Below are 20,253 nucleotides of genomic sequence, written 5' to 3' on the forward strand. Positions count from 1 at the left end.
ACAGTATATCAGACAATGCCTCTTAACATTAATGGACTGCCTCTGGAGCAGAGGAACAAGAGTTTGTTTGTGGAGTTAGTTTCTGCAATGTGCAATACAGTGGCAACTGACCTTTTAACATGAGAAAAATTACACCACTGTCCGTTTATATTCTCCCTATTAAATTTAATCTCATGTATTTTTATAGCTGTCACAAATAGATAGGATTATTACTGGGATTCTTCCACCTGTATGAATCAGATGTATTATTATGTCTTTAAACACAAATGGGTCTGTCACTGATGCCCTAAAGCATTTTGCAGAACGCAGTGCCCGGTTACTTCCCTACCCTCTCTCAGTTGCTCCCATGGCAGAAGACTGTAACACTAACGATCATTTTTAGATTCACAAGCACAAGAGAATACTATATAATCTCCAGTCAGGTGTTGTTGCACAGTCAGTCTGAACTGATCTTAGGGAGCCCAGCCAAAGAGCAAGCACAAGCCTAATGCGCTCCCTGGCCCAGCTTTGCAGGTCCGTGCTATCATCTGGTTCTCATGGCATGTTGCCACAAAAGCAGATGCAGGATGCAGGAAGGCAGCCAAAAGAAGAGGAGGTGGCTGGGGTACTGCACACCTAGTTTCCTCCTCTGGTAATCCCTAAGAACAGCTTATAGTCACTGCTGCATACTGTAGAGTCCTGCTTCTCCCTGAAGCACATAGCCGGATTTGCTTCATCCAGGGCTAAGAGAAGGGAGCTGGAAGGTGCCCAGGTTACCTGTCTAATACAGTGTCAGGCCAGAGCTGGAGCCCTCTGGTTCGATAAAGCCAGAACACTCCCTCCTGGGACGGTCCTCTGAGCTACAACTACCTGCTTGCTCACATGCAGTGGGTGCTAGACAGGGGTTTACAGTCTTGATGAGGCAATGCTGGCTGCCATTATATGCTGAAAAAGGAAACAAACAGTATATCATATTCAACCCGGCTGCACAGCAACTCATTCCAAGTTTTTGTCCCTATAAATTTACAAGTGGAAGCTCTGCCAACACCTATCACTTAAATAGAGCAGGTTGTTTGCTTTGAATTTTATGGGGACATTAACATAGAAAAATCTTCACTTCTCACCCACTTCTGCACTCCTCGCGTCACAAAGTGCTCACACTTCTGACAAGCTTGAGAAGGTTTCTCATCTGAGCATTCCCTGACCTTACATTTGGAATCAAAGTGTTTGCTAAGTGTTTACTAAGCGTTTGCTTCCAGCTCATAAACGAGAACTGAAAATAGTGTTGGATTCCTGAACATATTGTTCTGATACAGCAGCTTCAGGTGCTAGGTCTTTAGATCAGTTCCCTGCAGATGTGAAGATGATAGAGTGTTTTTAATACATTTTTTATCTCTAAGTATATCACCTACAGTTGCCTTGAATTGACAGAGCTATTGTCTACATGTTTCGGGACATATCTACAGTCTCTGCACAGTAAGGGATGGTTGAGCTACATTCATCAACTTCTTCAAGCGAGTTAGATGCTAATTTAGCGTGTCTCTAAGTTATCTGCTGATAGTTTTAAGACCCATGGGATATTTGTGCCCTTCTAGAAAGGCAGCTGGAGGTCAGGCTGGAGTACCCAAAGTGGTTAAATCCCTGTGCTTAAGCAACTGAATCCATGCAACCTCTATGCCGTACCGGCCACAGGTTAGTCCATCCGCATGCCCTGGAACCAACTGGAGAGCGCAAAGCCCTGCCACAGCCTCACCAGCAGTCACAAAATTCCCTGGAGCCAGCAGAAGGTGCTGCCTCTGAAGAGCCATGCAAGCCTTAGCAAGCCCCTGGAAATCAGGGTAGATTGGTCCCAGGGCATTTTGGTTCATTACAAGGCATATAGCAGTACCAGACTTAGAAGAATGCACACAGTGCTGCTAAAATTCATCCAAGTGATAATAGATAAACTAGGGAAATGCCTTTGTGATTTAAAAATATTAATAGTTTTTAATAGAAAAGGTGTGCTTAATGGCCATGTTGAGCAGGCTACTTGCAATGAAAGATTAGTTAAAACACCCAGTAATGCTGCATGTAAAAGGAAGAAAATTAATAGCTTCTTTGGAGGGAAAAAAAAAAAAAAAAAAAAAAAAAAAGAGTTATATCTTCAAACTCTCACCCCCAAAAGAACAAAACACTTACACATATTTTTGACTCAATTACATGCTGAAGTCTCAAAAATCAGAGGAATCAAAAATCAACGGGATTTCAGAGAGTGTTTTGAAATCAGCCACATACTTATTTTCCCTGTTGAATCAGAGGCCCCCCCCCAAAAAAAAAAAGCTTCCTATTTTATTTATCTTTCATCATAAAATGTGGAGGTCATGGGGGGAGTTTTTAACTGCATTTGGTATTTCTGAACAAATTTCTGGAATCAGACATCTTGTATAAAATGGATTTGCACGATTCCTTAAATTGAGAGCTCAGTAAAAGTCACTAACCTTCTGGCATAAAATTACAATTCAGCCAGCTGGCAAACTCCAGGTCCAGCTTTTGGAGTAGAACAGTATTGCTTGCATTTTTTTGTCTTAGGGTTTTTTTTAATGGTTTATTTGAGCTAAGAGATGGCAGTTTTCTTTACTTAGCTTAGCAAATCTGCATAGCTAACTGTATCAGAAGGGCACAAAAGACAAAATCAGACTTATGTAAGCCTGGAACTGAAGAGATACATGTAAATTACGAACATTATATCACTATTTTAATTTGCCAGATTCGTGGTTGCTGTATATGCCAGTACTCACCTTGTAACTACTAGCTAGTGTTACAGTAGAACAATTAATTTAGAGTAAACCATTTTTAGTTAAATGTCATGTCATTGAAGTGCAACTCAAAAGTGTTTAGGGTCATTTTTCCATATGAAAATGCCATGCCTGAAGAAACAGTGCTGTCACATAGGTCATCCACTTGTTAAATGTTTAGAACCAGGAGATGTGGGCAGGAACTCAAATCTTGGAGCTCCACTGTCACATTATAAAAATGATTGATATTCCACAAGTTGCGCTGTGAACATCATGCACAAAGATAGCCTCAGGAATTCAAAGCTTAGACAAGAGTCATCTTGTGCTGATTGATGGCCCTTTGTCGCTCTGGTTTACGGGTTATGACCATTGGAGACTTCAAAATGAACTAAGTCAAACAAAACAGCATCCTCTGCTCACTGAAGCAAGGATGCAGGATTGAGAAACCAAACTTGTGTCAAAAAATAAAATACTTAGCTCAAAAAATCTGTCAGACTTTCAACACTTTTGACAGCTTCCATATTCAGTGCATACCAAAGTCAGTCTGATGAATGCAGACAAAGCATCCAGAATGTTTCTTTGACAATAAAATAACCTAATCTGGTATATCACCCTTCAATAATTCACATATCTCTTTTATGTAGGTCTCTCTCTCCTGGATGTTCTGTAGAAGAAACCGCTCTCTCTTCATTACAGCAACCAAAAATAAATCACTCTTCTTATATTGGGCAGTACTAGAAATTGTCCTCACACACAATGCAAAAGGAAACTAGTACTTTAATGACACTGATGAGCAGCATCTATTAAATGAAATATAGCTTTTTCAACTACTATAAATATCAAATATACTCCTTCTATATGAGGACTAGCATTTATTGTGAGTGGAAGAATTTTCTCAGCATGTTAAATGCTGAGAAATGTTGAGAAAGTATTATATTAACAGTTGTAAATGCCCAACCCTTAAAATTCAGTCATAATTGTCATTTTTTTTAATTTGCTACCTCCTTTTCTTTAATTTCATTAGACATCCTTAATTTGTCATGTGATTCTTGTTTAAAAAGAAAAATTAAAAAAAATTGGATTAAAACTTTTTTGCTGGAATTTTCCCATTTTGGAAAGCTGCAGTCAGTCTAGAGTTTATGAATGGACTTAGATCAGATATGAACAAGCTAAGAAAAGATACCTATGCAAAGTGTTAAAAAAAAATGAGTAGTCTCAATTTTCTTAATTTTATCCTGAAGGCACAAAAATAAAAGATTTTAACTCAAATTTAATGATCACTAGTGACTTTCCAAGAGACTTTTTCATGAAGATTAGAAGAGTAAAGAATGAACTTTCTGAAAAGATAAGAAATTCCTAATAACACAGAAACTATGCTGTCAAACTTTTGTCATTCATATGATTTAGTCCAAGGCACAAGCATTCTATTGGTCTTTTGTTTTATTTCTATGGATTTCTTACTTCCTATCTGTTCTCTATTTCTCTTGTTAGAGAAAACTGACAGCAAGATCTTGTCTTTCTGTCTTGCAGGTGACATGTACAATCGTGTACTTCAGCATCCCAAGGAGCATGGATGGAGCTACAGGAGCAGAAAATATGACACAAAATACACAAAGAACAAGAACAACCTCCTTTATAGTCTTTGGACAAAGGATTCTCCTCTAACAGATAGGATTTTGTAGCAGTATCCGCATACTGCAGAATTTTCAAATGTTTATAAGATTATTAAATGTCTAACACATTCCCATATTTTTGAATACTCCACCATCACAGCCTAGTACTTCTCCTGTTAAATTAATAGATATATTGCCCTAGATTTCTATGGCAGCTGTATTAGCCATGTACTTTACAAATGAGGGTATTTTCTGGTGTTTTTCTTTCAAATCTTCTTTTCAACATTTGGTCAGACAATAAAGATCAAAGAATTTCTTAGTTCCTGCATATATAGATCTCTATATATACTTAAAATCTACCGTTCTGAACCCATTGTATTGGCAAGCACATTAAATCTACCTTGCAAAACTTCAGGAACCTGAAAAGGTGTCTATGTTAGGAGTCTAGTTGCTTCAGCCGCCTCAGCTGACAATGAAGAGAGGCAGAAATCCACCAAGAAGGGGATTCAACTGCATCTAAAAATGCTGATATCATACTTACATAGTTTTAATCATGTAAAGGGGCACTGACATCTGGCAAAGCCACCAGTTGCTACTAAAATATGAAGGAAGTACTATGGAACCCACCTTGACTGTTTAATTCAAGCTTTAACTGCATAATAATGAATTATACTAGCCCTAATAGGCGTCTCATTGAAGTGTCTAAAATGACATGGGCTGAATCTTAGTTTCTTAACCTTTTCAGTATTTCTAATGTAACCATTCATCTGAACGAGGATCTGAAGAAGACAACTGATTTCTTTTACAACGTTTAATCACTGAACTTGAATTATTACACTTTGCAGCTGGTATGGAAATGAATGACTACATAAATAGTATCTAGCTGTAGTACTCTAACGTAAAAAAACAACTTGTCAGACTTGATTCATACAAATGACCTGTTCTGGGAAGGTTTTTCTAATACACTTTTCACTCTTGTAGAGTTGCACAAGAACAGAACCGTATCGACACGTTGGGTGATGTGAACACTCTGGAGGCTCTTCTGGAGTTTAACACTTCAGGAATAATTTTTGTTGCTGTTGTATCTTAAGGGAAAAGGTAGTAGATATTTTAACCCCAAAAGCAATGTCTTAAAGCATGAGAGCTTCTTCCTATTTGAAGTTCCCACAACAAACAGCATAGTCCCAAGCCTGCCCCATAACACTGAAATACAGATCATTCATTTCAGAATGGTGATAATTTTTCAGAAAAGAGGAACACTGCTGTCTGGTTTTATTTCAGCTGCCTGAAGCAAACAACTCATTCATTACCCTATGGGAAGAAATATATATGGCAGCATCAATCCTATGAATTCTATGCCAGTCTCTCTCCTCCTAGTTATCTATGGGTGCAGTTCTGCTGATGTGAATGGAATAGTCTCTGAAAGAGTGCCCGTAAGAGGGGAGAGGCAGATACACAGTACTAAGTAGATTTTATCAATAAGATGAAGAAATCTAAAAGAATATTTAAAAAGGCAGAATACAAATTTTTCACTTAAATATTTCAGTCCATATGAGTTCCACCAATGTCACAACAGGCAAGCTCTGATGGACATTGAGGTGCCTAGACTCCAGCTTTCACCAACACCAGGTAACCTCATCCTGACATTTGGCCAGTGGTACTGCTAATTTGTTAGAGGATTTTTTTAAATCTGTTTCAACTGAAATTCAGGGCTTTTCAATCAGTCAAAATTTCTTTGTGACTGAAAATGTTAATAGACTTTTCAAAATAAATAAATAAAATCCTTTCAAAATGTGTACCATTAAGGCATCATTGTTGTAAGCTAAAGCTTCTTTCCTGTATCAGAGCATGCATGTGAAGTGAAAATATCACTTGTTTACTTATGGAAAGTATAAGATTTTGATCTGCTAATGAACGTTCCTGATAAAATGTTGGTGGTAATAATTTAATTTTTATACTTACAAGAAAACCTACTAAAAAATTTTACAGCCTTGCTTTCCGTCACTGAATTGTGTTTAACTGAGTAAGATCTTTTTATAACCATACATAAAGATAGTCACTGCCAAGAGGGAATTTTTTATAATCCTTAATAGTAAACATTTCTTAGTGCTCAGATATTTCACATATAATGTTCTTTCTGCTTCCTAACAAATATTGTGACACGTGGACCTATTGTTATGAAAAAATAACAGTGTATATGTTTGAAATATTGCTTGTTTGTAGTATTTGGATTATAAAGTTATGAAATATTCATATAAGGATTTCCCAGAACTAAGCAGCACCAGAGTGAAGAAGTACTATCATTGGACTTGCAGAATTTCAGAGAGAAATTTGGCTAATGATCACAAGTTTGACACTGTATGAAAGTTTCTGAAGCTGCTTTCTGATTCTTCACTTCCAGAGAGATTTCACTGCCTCCAAGCAGATGTTTGTAAAAAGGAGACTAGAGTTATAATTTGGTTGGATAAGCAAATGTCTTTAGATCTGGGAATGACAGCCTTCATGCAATGATGTCCCAGCTTGAACAGCAGATGTGCCACTTAAGCAAAACTCCATTTGATTGTTCCAGATGAAAGGTCAAGATGTTTTAGTGCCTCAAGTAGCCCAGGATAGCACTTGAGCATCCTCATACACTGCCAGAACATCCCAGAATTAAATTCCCAGTCTCCACTCTTCAGCAATAAAGAAGTGTGTATTTCTTCTCAGGAAATAATTGTAAATTGATCATCTTTGCACATGTCTTACTCAGTTTTGCTCTGATCTGATTTCCCAGGTTCACATAGCCTTTGAAGAGATCTAACTTACTGTGGTTGCCAGTAGTCCCAAGGGACCCTTAAGATGGTAGTGAAGCTACTTTTCCTCTTTCACATGCTCTATAAAGGAGCCCCTGCATACAGGTTCTTAAGAGCAGATATGTTTTCCTTGGCTTTCATGCTGTTTTGTTCTGACACTATAGTACAAACACTTAATAGATGATCAAACTGGAGCCTCAGAAAGAAATGCTAGTTGAAAGAGGACAGGTATGTCAGTTCACAAAATCCCTCCAAAGAGGGTTTGCTTACATCTGTAAAGAAGGTTTAATAAACTGAATCATGCAAATGGCCTGCTGAATAACTTCACCTAATACAAGCATAGACAGCTACAAGTAGCTAAGCCGCAGAGCAGATGTTTGGCTCATATACAAATATTTCCACATCAGTTTGACAAGACAACCAATAAAAGAAACCCCAGTACTACTGTGGCATGAAACATATATTTGGATCTGTAAATACAATGCATAACACCTTATTCTATCTATTTAGAAACAGAATTAAAATCCTGGAATTAACTTTAGGAATGAGATGCATATATTGATATAAACGAATCAATAGAGACCTATGGACAACTTGCACTATTTTTTAGAGTGCATATTTAAGAAAGCATTTCTTTTGTAGTATAATTTGGTAGCTGCAGGACAGGTTGACAAGCAGGGCCAGAGGAAATAAATTACTTTTCCATTTTGCACTGCTCTGCGGAGAAGGAAGGTATCTGCTCAGTTAGCATTTACTCATCAAGCTACGTATGCTGGCTACATGGAAGCTTGGACATATAAACCTGGCCTGAGCCTTAGGCTCTTAGCTTATATTGCTCTTAGGCTGCATCTGTCTTTATTTCTGAATGATCACAGCATGAACTGGGGTCTTGGCACACCAGTCCCCCAGCCACATCATATAGTCTGGGGCTTGCTTCAAGTGGGAATGAGGACACAGATGCGTCATGCACCTAAATCCAAGATACGCTCCCAAGTCCTCTAACGTAGATTTTTGCTTGAAGAAACATCCACCTTAAGCTTAAGTGTGATCCTGGATTCACAGGATTCAACACAAGACAAATGAATTGCTTTTATCGTATCTATATCAAGCAATGCCAGTTGTGTCAGCACTGTCCAAACTGAGCTCGCTAGCAAAGTGGAGTCTGCATACAACTGGGAATCATGTATTAACATGCTAAGTAATGCTTGCAAGTAAGTAAATTCCATCATTTCATATATAAAGGGCACCAAACTCTGTAACTGCTTATTATAAGCTTCTGTTTTTCCCTTGTGGCTCTAAACCAAATCTCATTTACAACGGAGAATGTGTTATCCTGCCTAGTGAATACTTGACCTTTTATTTCTACAAAGTAATTTCAAGAAACAATGCCAAAAGCATGTATTGCTGCTGACAGATTGACACTGCAGTATTTCATATGCATATTTTCTTGGAAAAAAATATTTGGAAAAAGCTGTAGGAGTCCAATTAAATTTTATCACCTGACTATTCATGCTAACAATAACAAGATTGTAAAAAAATGTGACTTTGTGACCCCAGCACATGCAGAGTTTGGTCAGAATTATACAAACTGTGGACTCCATCATTTCCTCTAACAGGAAACTCTGCAGGAGAGAAGATACTTAAAGCAAAAAAACAAAATCTGCAGTGTGATGGTAATGGAACATAAGTGCTTTGCTGATAGCAAATATTATTTAAGTATTGTGCTTAAAATTTTTGCTGAATCAAAGCTTTAGGACTTACCTTTCCATGTTTAACACTTACTGTTTTCCATGGTATTTATTTTGCTATTATATAAATATATGACTATCTCTACAGCATGTTGCTGTAACCCAGACATTCATTAATTAACCATCACAACATAAATTGTGAAGATTGGTAGCAATATTCCCTTTTTACAGATATCAGCAGGAATGTTGACAGCCAGAGTCCATTATGGGATATATTTGTGATTAACTCTAGCTGTGTCCCACCATACATAAAGCTTTCATTGCCTCGGGTTGTACCCTTCGACTGACAGGTCTTTTTATTTAGTTGCCAACAACAGCAAGAAGCACCCATCTTTAAAACTCAGAAAGTCTGAAAGTGAAACCTTGGTCTGTTCTGCATGTTCTTCTGTTTCTTCAGAGTATGCATATTTCTGAATGGAAAACATAAGTGAGTACCTCAGGATTTCAAGATATTTCAAATATAATATTAAAATGATTTTGTTAATATCTTTTGTCCAGTAGAGGGAGACGAGAGTTTTAGATAAATGTAAAATAAACACTAAGCATAACAAGGAAAAAATATTTTTAAAAGCTCAAATATATCAGCTGTAGATTTTAATATAGATTTTAATTTTTAATATATAGTTCCCTAGAGCATATAGGCAGCTAGATACAGACCAAATCTGAAGAAAATTAGACTTAAAATCATATTTGTAGTACTGGATATCGTTGCAAGACTCATAGCCTTCATCTCACTGCAAGTCTGACCTGGTATGACTAACAACAGAAAACACTCTTTTTCTAACACATTTTGAAAGTTCTGCTGTGATTCTTGATTAAACCTAAAATGCAACAAGGCTTAAATCCAACATAAAAATTAAAACAGTTATCTACAGTGAAAATGTTCTATTAATGATTTTAAAGAAATAAAAGATTCAGATAGTAATTGGAAGCACAGATTATATCCTAAATAATCTTTTTCATTTTTTTTGTTGTTGTTGTTTTTGATCTAAAAATGCCTAAAAATGATATATTTAGTAGGAGTCAAAGAAGAGATTCTAAATATCCCTTCTTGAAGAATCACAAAACATAACATAGACCTGGCTCCAGAGCCTGGAGGGCTAACAAAATAAATCTGTCTTTACTCATCTACTTTCTTCTAGTTTTGACTCCAGTGTGGTGGTGTGGTATCTTTGCTTAACTTCCCTCAGATGTTATGGTCAGTAACATCTGAATGTCTCTGCTCATATTAGTAGTCATATTAACGTCAAGAACAGCACGGTGTGGGCATGGAAAGTCATGAAGCATAGCAGCAACATGTATTAATGGGGTCTTGACTCAAAAAACTATTTAAGGGCCTCCAGGCTGCACACTTCTGCTTTTCATTTCACATCAAGGCAAAGCTAGAAGAAACAATAATAAATCTATGCCGCCGTATAAAAGCTTGGAAGTAAGTAGTGCAAACATGCCATTATCCCTGAAGCAGCTCTGGCAACCCTGTGCCAAGGGGAGGCTGAACCGTCAGAGTGAGCAAAGGGGGAAGCAGTTCAGCCAAGCACTAAGTACTCTGGAGCGCCACAAAACAAGGCTAGTTATCTTCTAAGGTAGTATTCCTGAAGCTCTCTGTGGCTGTTAAAAACTGGAAAGACAATTTTACACAGAACTAGATGAGAGACTCACAGACAGTTATCACCGGGTGACTTGCTGGCTAACCACATGTAGATTTAAGGAATGGAGATGAGGACAAATGTAAGATAAAAGCATCTCTATTCCTCCTTCGTCCTTCCTTTGCTGATTAGATACAGATTTTATTAACCTAATGCTAACCACCCCAGCCTCACTCACAATGCTGAACATCAAGAATGCTTCCAAGGGCAGGTAAGCCCTATTCCTGATTCACAGTCACTTGTATCCATGCTGTGAGTTACCCAACAGTATCTTCCTGTGACTGTCTCCATTGAATGGCTAGGTAAAGATCTAAGTATGTTCACGCAAGCTAAAATAAAATAAAATAAAACTAGTGCACTTTGCATGGGGAAGCATGAGGAAGCTCTTTGCAGGCAATGTCTGGTGTCTTCTCAGATTTGCCCACAGTCCTGACCCAGAAACCTAGACCATGGGCCAACCAGTTCACCCCCCACATCCCCTTTTCACAGCAGGAGAAATCCATCACCTATTGCCTACTTTGGAAGTAGTTTTAGAGCTGCAGGTGGAGTTTTCTGACCTTGCTCCAGGATACCTGACACAGCAGGCTGTTCACAGGCTACTCAGATTCACAGCTGCAATAGGGGAGAACCAGATGATAGGCAGCTCCTGAGTTTTTCTTTGTTCAAACAGGCTAGCTGGTTTACTTTGAGGATTAGTGCATTATCAAGATGGTTGTGTAACTGAAAGGGGTGTGAGTACCCTTTCCCACTAGACTCTGAACTTTCAGGTGAAGGTAGGTGTGAGAAGGACAAAGGAAATCAGCATCAGCTTCCACAGGGAGGAAAATTACAGCTCCTCTGATCACAGAACCTGAGAATAATGGTCACGGTAAAGTATCATGGAAAACAGAAAGAGAAATGTGACACCTTAACCTTATATTCTCTGTTTGTTCTATGTTACTTGTTAGTTCTGGTATTGTCAACCTTCAGGCTAAAAATCTTGTCTCAAAGCCAGAAAAAATGTTGTTGCCTTAAAGTCAATCAAGTGGTCACTTCAGTTTCTTTGTTTTCTAATTTTTTGGAAACTTTTCCTGAAATTGTACAGTGAATGCTACCTATTCTCTGCTTCCCACACCTCTTCAAAGGGGACCTTCTAACTCTATGTTATTAATTGCATGAAAAAAAAATCATTCTATCCCTCTCTCTCCCCTTCTCTCTGACAATTCCACTTTTTTTCCTACATGTCGTGTTTTCTGTGTACAGAGTATCCTGCAATCACCTTCTCTCTTCGTCTCTTCATTCATTTATAGAGACATACATAGCTCAGTACTTTGCTACATGCTCCTCATTTCCCACTTGTGCCCTAAAATAGAGGGTGACCCTTTGTAAGCTAGATACCTAAACTCCAACCGCAGTCAGTGAAGAACTAAGCCAACAGCTAACAGACTCAGCAGAACACGCCATCTCACATTTGGGAAGCTGAATTGCTCTTTGGACCCCAATGGCCATGCTGACTAGCCCCCCTATTAGGGTAGGATTAGTGCAAGGATGGCCACATCCACATTTGGTTATGATGTATGAATTTTTCTTTTTTAAAAAAATGGAGATGACAAAAAGCCATTTTACATACAAATGCTCCAGGCCATCCAAAGTATGACCAAACAGGACCTTGAGGACTCACAGCACTTGCGTGCATTTAATGGAAGACAGAAGCAATGCCTGTTAGCTATTTTTTCAAAATAATTTTCCTTCATGAACACAGTCAATTCAAGACTGTTTGAGTTCAGCTGAACTGAGCTACTTTTTGCCCAAGAAGAACATTTCCAATGCATACAAACATTTCAAGATGACTGTAGAGACTGGGAACTAGATGCTAAAATATCACCAATACTCTGTTAGTTACCAATGTTAGTATGCTGTTTGCAGCTAGTCTGGGGCACATCAGTATCTCTCCCAGTATAGATTTAAAGATAGGAAGGGACTTAAAACTTTGTAAAGAAACACTGCTTCAACATTCAGTGACCCCAAACCCTGTAATGCCATGCTAGTTAAGAAGTGAACCTGCCTAGATAGCACTTTAAAACCAAAATTGCTAACCTCAGTGATGAAACAGACCTTTAGACGTCTATCAAGTAAGCTGTGTGCAGTACATGGTGAAAATGGAATAAGATTTATTTTACTTCATGCAGTCCCATTGACGTTTGGTGTTAACAAACAATGAACTATTCTAGCAAAATTCAGATTAAATATTAGGAAGAAGATCAATTATTCTAAGACTACTGACAATGATACAGACAAGTTTAAAATAATCTTGCTGCAGCTACTGGCAGATGTTTAATGTTGTCATAGGTAAGGAATCATAGTTTAGATGAGAATTCTAAGTAGTATTCATTCACAGGATTAAAAAGGTGTTCGTAAACCAAGGCTGAAAATTTGTTCAGCTATTGGGTGTTGCTATACCTCCTTCTTCACCCTCCTCACATTCATAGGAGGAATAGAAACTCCACCCACGTTTTCATCCTGCTGCTGCCTGAAGATCAAAGTCAATGCACAGTTATCAATACATCCAAGGACTGAAGACATTCAAGCATGAAAAATTCTCTGACTAGTTCCTTTTTTCCTTTTTTTTTTTTTAATTTCACAGGTCAGTGCCCAGCCATCAACCTGATTTCTTGATCTGTTCGACAGAATCTATACAAAAACAGGTGTAAGTAGACAAGGAAACAAAAGGAAATATTTGTGGCAATGCTTGCTGTTGAGATTGAAGTGTTTCTTCTTTCTTTTCTGACTCATATTCATAACTGAGATGATTTCTGTACCCTCCTGCCCTTAACCAGAATTTTCCTCTGATTACATTCTGAGGCTCTGAAGGTTACGGCTAACAGCTTCTGACTTACTTGGGAGAACTCCAGAAATGAATAACTAGTTATTGTAAAACTGTATGATAGGCTGTAGACCTAACTGGATCGATTTAAATTACTAAAGTCTAACAACCTTTGTTTAATGTTCTATCTCGTTCAGGTTATTTATCAGCATCAAACTTCAGTGTACAGCAAAGAATTCTGAAAGTAGAAAGTTCTAGGAACAAAATACAGAAGAGCCCTGCAAATACTTTTGTGAGTATCAGTTTGTAGCAGACATGCTATTTCTAATTATTCTGTTGCTGGTGATGGTTAAAATAGGTAGGCCCAAGGTGTGTCAGCAAAACTTTATGTTGATTTTCTTTAAGAAAGAGGGGTTGAGTCTTTATGCTGACTTCAGTGGGAACTGTCATACTCTCTCCTCTCTCCTCAAAACTCCAAACTACTTTTTCTTGCCTTTCAAAGACAACCAACTTCTAGTCAGTATCTTACAGTAAATAGATTTGCTAAAATGTTCAACATGGAAATATGGTATTTTTTTCTCTTTTGGAATCTGAGAAAATGGAGTGATTTTTAGAGCTGCTGAGAAACAAGAGCAAAAATATGCCAAGAATTTCTGAAAACTAAATTGTGCTCTAAGGAGTCAATATAGATATAGATACAGATATGTCTAATCATAGGCAAATAAATTAGAAGAATCAGAAGATACGGACTTCAGTCAATAAAAGAGACCCTAAGAATTAAAGAGTAAATTTAGATTTCTTTACAGAACAAACACGTTCATTTCCAATCCTTTCCTTCTTCAAGCAGTACACAATGGCCTTGGATAAAATGGAAGATCTGAGTCTGCAAGAGATAGTGAGCAGCGCTGAGACAAATGAAGTGGAAGGTGTTACCTTAACAAAAATAATATGCAGCATATGGGACCAAGTTTGGAACTTCAGAGCCAGACCTGATGATCTGCTCATTGCAACCTATGCAAAAGCAGGTTTGTGTGTGTAGGAAACAGAAGAGAATTGTTTGGGATATTACTTACTACTGGAATTTAAAATTAAGGTTTTCTATTGCGACTGAGATGTGTTCCATCCCAAAGCAGACTTAACATTTTAAAGAGGTGAAGCTCTGACAGCTGTAACTGTAACTTCTGATTACTTTAAGGGAAATGAAATAACAATAATCCATTACTATCAAAGTTCAAATGATCAAAGCCTGATTACATAGACTTGTTGTTCTCTTTCATTTAGATTATGTGCAGATATATTAATGACAACACTAGAACTTTTCAATCAATAAGTAATGATTTAACAACACTTAGTTAAAATCATTGTTTACTAAGTAAATAATAGAACCTGGCTGAACTATTAATTTTACTATGATTTGGTTAATGACTTGGTATAAATCAGTAGTGATTCTGGGAATATCTTATGAATAAGAAATTAGCTCACTTAATAATGGCAGCCAATAAACTACCCACCATCAATCTACAGTCTACCTAACTCATATTTGTATTTAATTGGAGACTGGCCACTTAGCGCATGTATTACCATTTCTCCTCTTGACCAGCCCCATTATACTTATTACAAAAAAATCCCAATGAATAACAAATATCCAATATTAATTCTGGATGAACAAAAGCATGTACAGTTTAGGGGCTTCAAGAGCAAGTTCAGGAACATTTGATGATCACAAGAAGTTAATGACTGGAGTTAACAAGATTTTTTAAGTTTTTGTTCAGCAAAAAAAAAAAAGATGATTGTTATACAAATTGATTATTTTCATAGGAAAAGTAAATTTTGCTGAAAGCTTTTAGTTTATGTCAGGTATACTGAAAGCAAAAGATGTTATTTTGATCAGCCTGGATTAAAATACCTCAGCCTTCGAACTGAAAAGAAATAAACAGCTCGGAGTCAATTTGACATTACATTGCCACTTCCAAAACTGCATAGCACAAGCACCTTGTTAAGGGTACAGTTTCATGCCCACATTGTTGTCCACATTATCCCCTAGCCTGTCCTCTAGTTGATCTGCTATAGTACCTCAGGGGAAGCATGGTTAAGCTCGTGATCACAGCCATAAGGGAAAAGAGACACATGAGAGACAAAATTCTGTAACCCTTACAAGATACTGCAAAAGCTCAGGCAGATGAAGTTTGATTCAAAAAACTTGCATCGAAATAGCTGAATTTTTGAGAGGTATAAAAATAAGGAGGAGGGAATTTCACTCTTGCAAACAACACAACCTCCAAATAACAGTGAGTTTATGCCAGACCTTTTTTCAACACTGGAGTGCGCATGAGGGTATTTCTATCAACATGAAAAAAGCTGTCCCAAACTGGAGTCCCTGAAACTTTGCTTTGGAAATTACCTCTCTATTTCTAATAAAGCATTTCCCCACCACCACCACTATCATCTCTTTCCGCTTTGTCCATCACCTTCTGTGCTGTCCCTTCCTCCTTTAGTGTGGAATCTATCTTTTTGGTTTCCAGTCCTCTGACAGATTGACTCTCAGCTTTTCCTAAGGGAAAAATAAAAACACTAACATTTTCAGGTACCACGTGGACCCAGGAAATAGTGGATATGATTCAAAACAATGGAGATATGCAGAAGTGTAGACGTGCCAGTACTTACAAACGGCATCCTTTCCTTGAGTGGTGTATCCCAAAGTCTTCGATTCAGAGTTACTCAGGTAAATATCATAGCGATAAGATTGTGTTTTGGACAAAATGAAACAACACAGTCTACCCAGACAGTATCCACTGCTCATGACACAGGTCTCCTACAAGAGCTCTGATTTGCTTTGTCACTGTACGGTGCACTGACAGGCATCAGTGCTCAGTTTGGTCGCCTTAACATAAATATCTAGTGTTATCCAAGCCTAGGCAAGGCTAGCAGATAAGACACAGGCCCTATGAAGACCATGTCAAGCTGGGGTGGCATCTGAAAGCCATGTGTGATACTTCACAGTACCTGACACAGCAGCAAATAAAATAGCAAAATGCAGGCAATTAAATCTCACTCTGAGATTACATGTTATATGGAGCAGAAGCCTGTCTTGGATGTATTCCCAGAAAGTGATTGCTATTTTCAGTAGTTTTACTATTGTTTTTAATAAATTGTGTTAAATTCTAGAGTCTAGTCATCTAAACATGATATCAGGCATTCAGGCATCCAGCAACCCTGACTGTTCTGCAAAGAGATCTTCCTGCAAGACCCTTCCCTCCAGCAAAGAACTCCCACTGCACACTAATCTTTAAACCAGACTCTCTCCACATTTAAAACTAAGTTTTTCTGACTCTACAGTAGGAGTGTTAATTTTTCTCTTCTAAGCCAGACTGTGTGGACGTATACAAGACAAAAGAATGCCTCTCTCTGATAGGGGCAACAAAAAAAATGGGGAAAAATGGATGGGGGAAAAAAAGAAATAACACATATCTACATATCCCCACATATTCCCACGGATTTGTTTATATCCAAAACTATTCAAAATCCACTGTGCAAAGACTCTGAACTTCATCCTTTCCCCTCCTGGTCTGTCTTCCTTCATACAGCATTCAGAAAATCTGGTCACCCAGCATATTCTTTTTGTATCCTAGAAAGAAACAACAGTCTCTTACCTGCAAAGAAAATGGAGACCACCAAATGTCACAAAGGAAAAAGACTGATTGATTATATATAACTTGGTACTTATAACTATCCCTTGGGATGCAGTTAAGGGGGCTAGGCACAAACCCAGGGAGTCAAGAAGAATAAAGTGTTCCCCTTTTCCTCCTTGAAAACATAGGTAAAAATTCCTCTAGAAGCGCTGAAGTTGCTTCTGGATTCTTATGTAATGCTGTGTATGTGTTGCACTGCCACATCGTTTATAGCAGGTGAAGGTGAATTGTAAGGTGAACTGCTAAAAAGTCACAGTCAAAAATCCACATTATGAGAATAGCAAAAAAAGTATTAATGGAGTTCAGATAACAGGTCATTCATTCCAATGAAACATTCCACAGGCCTGGAATTAGCTGAAGCTATGCCTTCTCCACGAACACTAAAAACTCATCTCCCTGTGCAACTGGTACCCCCCTCCTTCTGGAAACAAAACTGTAAGGTAAGGTTGAGAGGTAGGACTCAATTCTACTCTACTTGGAGAGAAAGTGAGATAAAACAAGACTGAAAATGGTTTCCAGAATCCCTGTGAAACCAAGAGTTCTCCCCAGCAATATTCCCTTTAATGTACAATGTGTGCATGAAACTAAACAAGTCATAACTAAGTTATCATAGTTGCATTTCAGAAAATGGCAGCTTCTAAGAAAAATCTCTTCAGTCTTTATCACTCAGGCCCAAGAGAAAACTCCAGGATATGCTTAACATCTATATAGATATGAGGAATTTCATATTTCTCTCTTTTTTCTAAATCCAATAAAGATAATCTACATGGCAAGAAATGCCAAAGACAACCTGGTGTCATACTACCATTTCCACAGAATGAATAAAATAATGCCTGATCCAGGAACCTGGGAGGAATTTGTGGAGAAATTCATGTCCGGAAAAGGTGATGAACTGTAATAATTTGTATAAGAGATTTTATTCATTTTAAAAATATATGATGTTGATCTATTTATTTCAGCTACAGTTTGAAATCCAGTGCTGACAGAGTGATGGAAGGATATCTACTGAAAATGTTTCAGGAGTAATTTGTCTTCATTTGAGGGGTTTTATTAGTACCTAAAAGATGGATACACTCCTTACGTCCCCATTATGAAAAATGTGCTACTCTTTATTCTATCATCACATCCAATTTTCAGGTTTCATCTCTTCTTTCTTTGGGGATAAACAAAACCTGCTTGGAAGCCAGTGGGGAAGGAACAGTGGTTTGATGGCTGCACTCTAGCCTGATATACAAGAAACTAAGATTTAATTCTGTGAAGTGTGAATTTGAGTTAAGAGAGTCTTTTCACCTAAATTTAGCTGTCTAAAAAATTAGACATCGAGACAAAGCCTATTATCTAGCTAGAGAAAGACACCTCCAGAAGTTGATTCTTCCTTTCCTAAAAGAAATGCCTATATTCAAGAAAGAAAAACCTACTCACATGGATGAGAGTCTGCAATTTTTGTCAGTAAAGCTTTTGTAGATGCTTAATGTTTTGCCACCATATAGGCCTAGAGACACCACTACCTTGACCAGCATTGACAGTCTCATATCTATGGGAGACTTTGGGTACTATGTTTGACCAGCTATGACTGGGATACTTCTTGGAAAGAAACAGGCACTTCTGATTGCATACTAGATATTTAAACTAGGTAGAATCATAGAATAATGCAAGTTGGAAGGGAAATTTATCTTTTTCTGGTCCAGCTGATCAGATAAATCACACTCTAGAAATGTCTGTTTCTCTCCATTGGTTGTAAATGCAGCCTAGGCATTTCATTTGATGTATCTCCATTTGTTGCCATCAAAGTCAGACATGAATCCTGTTCTGAACATCCATATGCCTGTGCCAACGTGAATGCTATGTACAGGACAAAGCACAGTAGTCATGGCCACAGTGATTCAAAACCAGCTGGGAAGTGCTCAGACACCAGTTATCAGTGAAACACAGTTTCCAGGCATCGTTAAGACAAACCGAGCATTTAAAGTTGTTGACAATGTTCTTTCTTTTTCAGTGCTCTGGGGGTCCTGGTATGATCATGTAAAAGGATGGTGGAAGGCAAAAGACAAGCACCGTATTCTCTACCTATTCTATGAAGATATGAAGGAGGTAAAAGGATGAACATTATCTTTATAGAACTCTGTTCGAAACCTGGAAAGCCAGTAGCTACTACATACACTCAGTAGTTTTCTATTATAATGCCTGCTGTATCAGTAAGTCTTCAGATAATCAGATCTTTTCATCCTGACAACAATTATACCTTGAACATTACGTTTGATTTCTTTGCTTTTCCTGGCTCCGTATCTTATCTCACTTTGTTGTCTCCACAGAATCCAAAGCGTGAAATTCAAAAGATTCTGAAGTTTCTGGAGAAGGATGTAGAAAATGAGGTTCTAAGCCAGATAGTCCATCACACTACGTTTGAGACAATGAAGGAAAACCCCATGGCAAACTACACTAAAGATTTTGAGGGAATAATGGATCACTCCATTTCCCCTTTCATGAGAAAAGGTGCTGAGGTTTATTATTTTGCATGAGCTCTGCCTTCTTGGTAGTCTGTTTGTTTTGAAATAATCAAGTACAACTGTTTAGTGAGTTACGGTTAAAGGACTTCAAGAAATACCAGCAAATTGATCTTTTTAATTTTGCTTTGCTGTTTTGTAGGGGCTGTTGGGGACTGGAAGAATTATTTCACTGTGGCACAGAACGAGAAGTTTGATGAAGATTATAAGAAGAAAATGGCTGATACCTCTCTTGTTTTTCGCACGGAACTCTGAGCATTAGCAATGGGAACTATTCTTTGTGATCTATCAGCCTTTTCCTTTTTATACATTTTGCTTTTCCTCCACAAAATATCTGTGTTCCCAAAATCCCAACAGCTTTCTTTCACATACCACTGATTTTTCATTAGCATACAATTGCCCAAATTATATGGAGGTTTAGACTGATCTCCCTGAATAAAATAATCCCCTCTCTGGGTACTTCTCAATCATCTCTCCTCATGGTAACTTTCAGTATTAACAAAAATATTTCAGATATGCCTTGAACTTTTGTCACTGTAAAACTGTAGTTTGTATTGTTGGCATTTTCTAATTAACCTCTAACAGAAATTAAAGACCAATAGGAAAAAAGGTGTTAAAGGAGTGAAAAGGATGCTGTCAACATTGTATCTTATTCTCATGCTATACAAACCAATAAATAATCAATAAATACCACTAAAAAAATTG

At 37.7% G+C, this 20,253-nt stretch overlaps 1 protein-coding gene across 1 annotated transcript; it reads left to right on the top strand.

The window, feature by feature from the left end:
* Window positions 1–14,208: 14,208 nt before the first annotated feature.
* SULT1C4 (sulfotransferase family 1C member 4) lies at window positions 14,209–19,803 on the top strand. Its single transcript, XM_062575224.1, has 7 exons — window positions 14,209–14,380; window positions 15,940–16,077; window positions 17,387–17,484; window positions 17,802–17,928; window positions 19,041–19,135; window positions 19,357–19,537; window positions 19,691–19,803. Exons 1-7 carry the CDS (start codon window positions 14,209–14,211, stop codon window positions 19,801–19,803), a joined length of 924 nt encoding a protein of 307 aa, XP_062431208.1.
* Window positions 19,804–20,253: the final 450 nt, after the last annotated feature.

The sequence above is a fragment of the Rhea pennata genome, chromosome 1, assembly GCF_028389875.1.
Source record: "Rhea pennata isolate bPtePen1 chromosome 1, bPtePen1.pri, whole genome shotgun sequence".
Classification (NCBI taxonomy): Eukaryota; Metazoa; Chordata; class Aves; order Rheiformes; family Rheidae; genus Rhea; species Rhea pennata.

What these genes read in the sequence shown, in the direction of transcription:
- SULT1C4 (XM_062575224.1), top strand. Translation starts at nt 14,209, where the DNA reads ATGGCCTTGGATAAAATGGAAGATCTGAGTCTGCAAGAGATAGTGAGC. An exon ending in TTCGATTCAGAGTTACTCAG is followed by an intron (nt 16,078 to 17,386) that starts GTAAATATCATA and finishes AACATTCCACAG; the next exon opens with GCCTGGAATTAGCTGAAGCT. An exon ending in TTCCCCTTTCATGAGAAAAG is followed by an intron (nt 19,538 to 19,690) that starts GTGCTGAGGTTT and finishes GCTGTTTTGTAG; the next exon opens with GGGCTGTTGGGGACTGGAAG.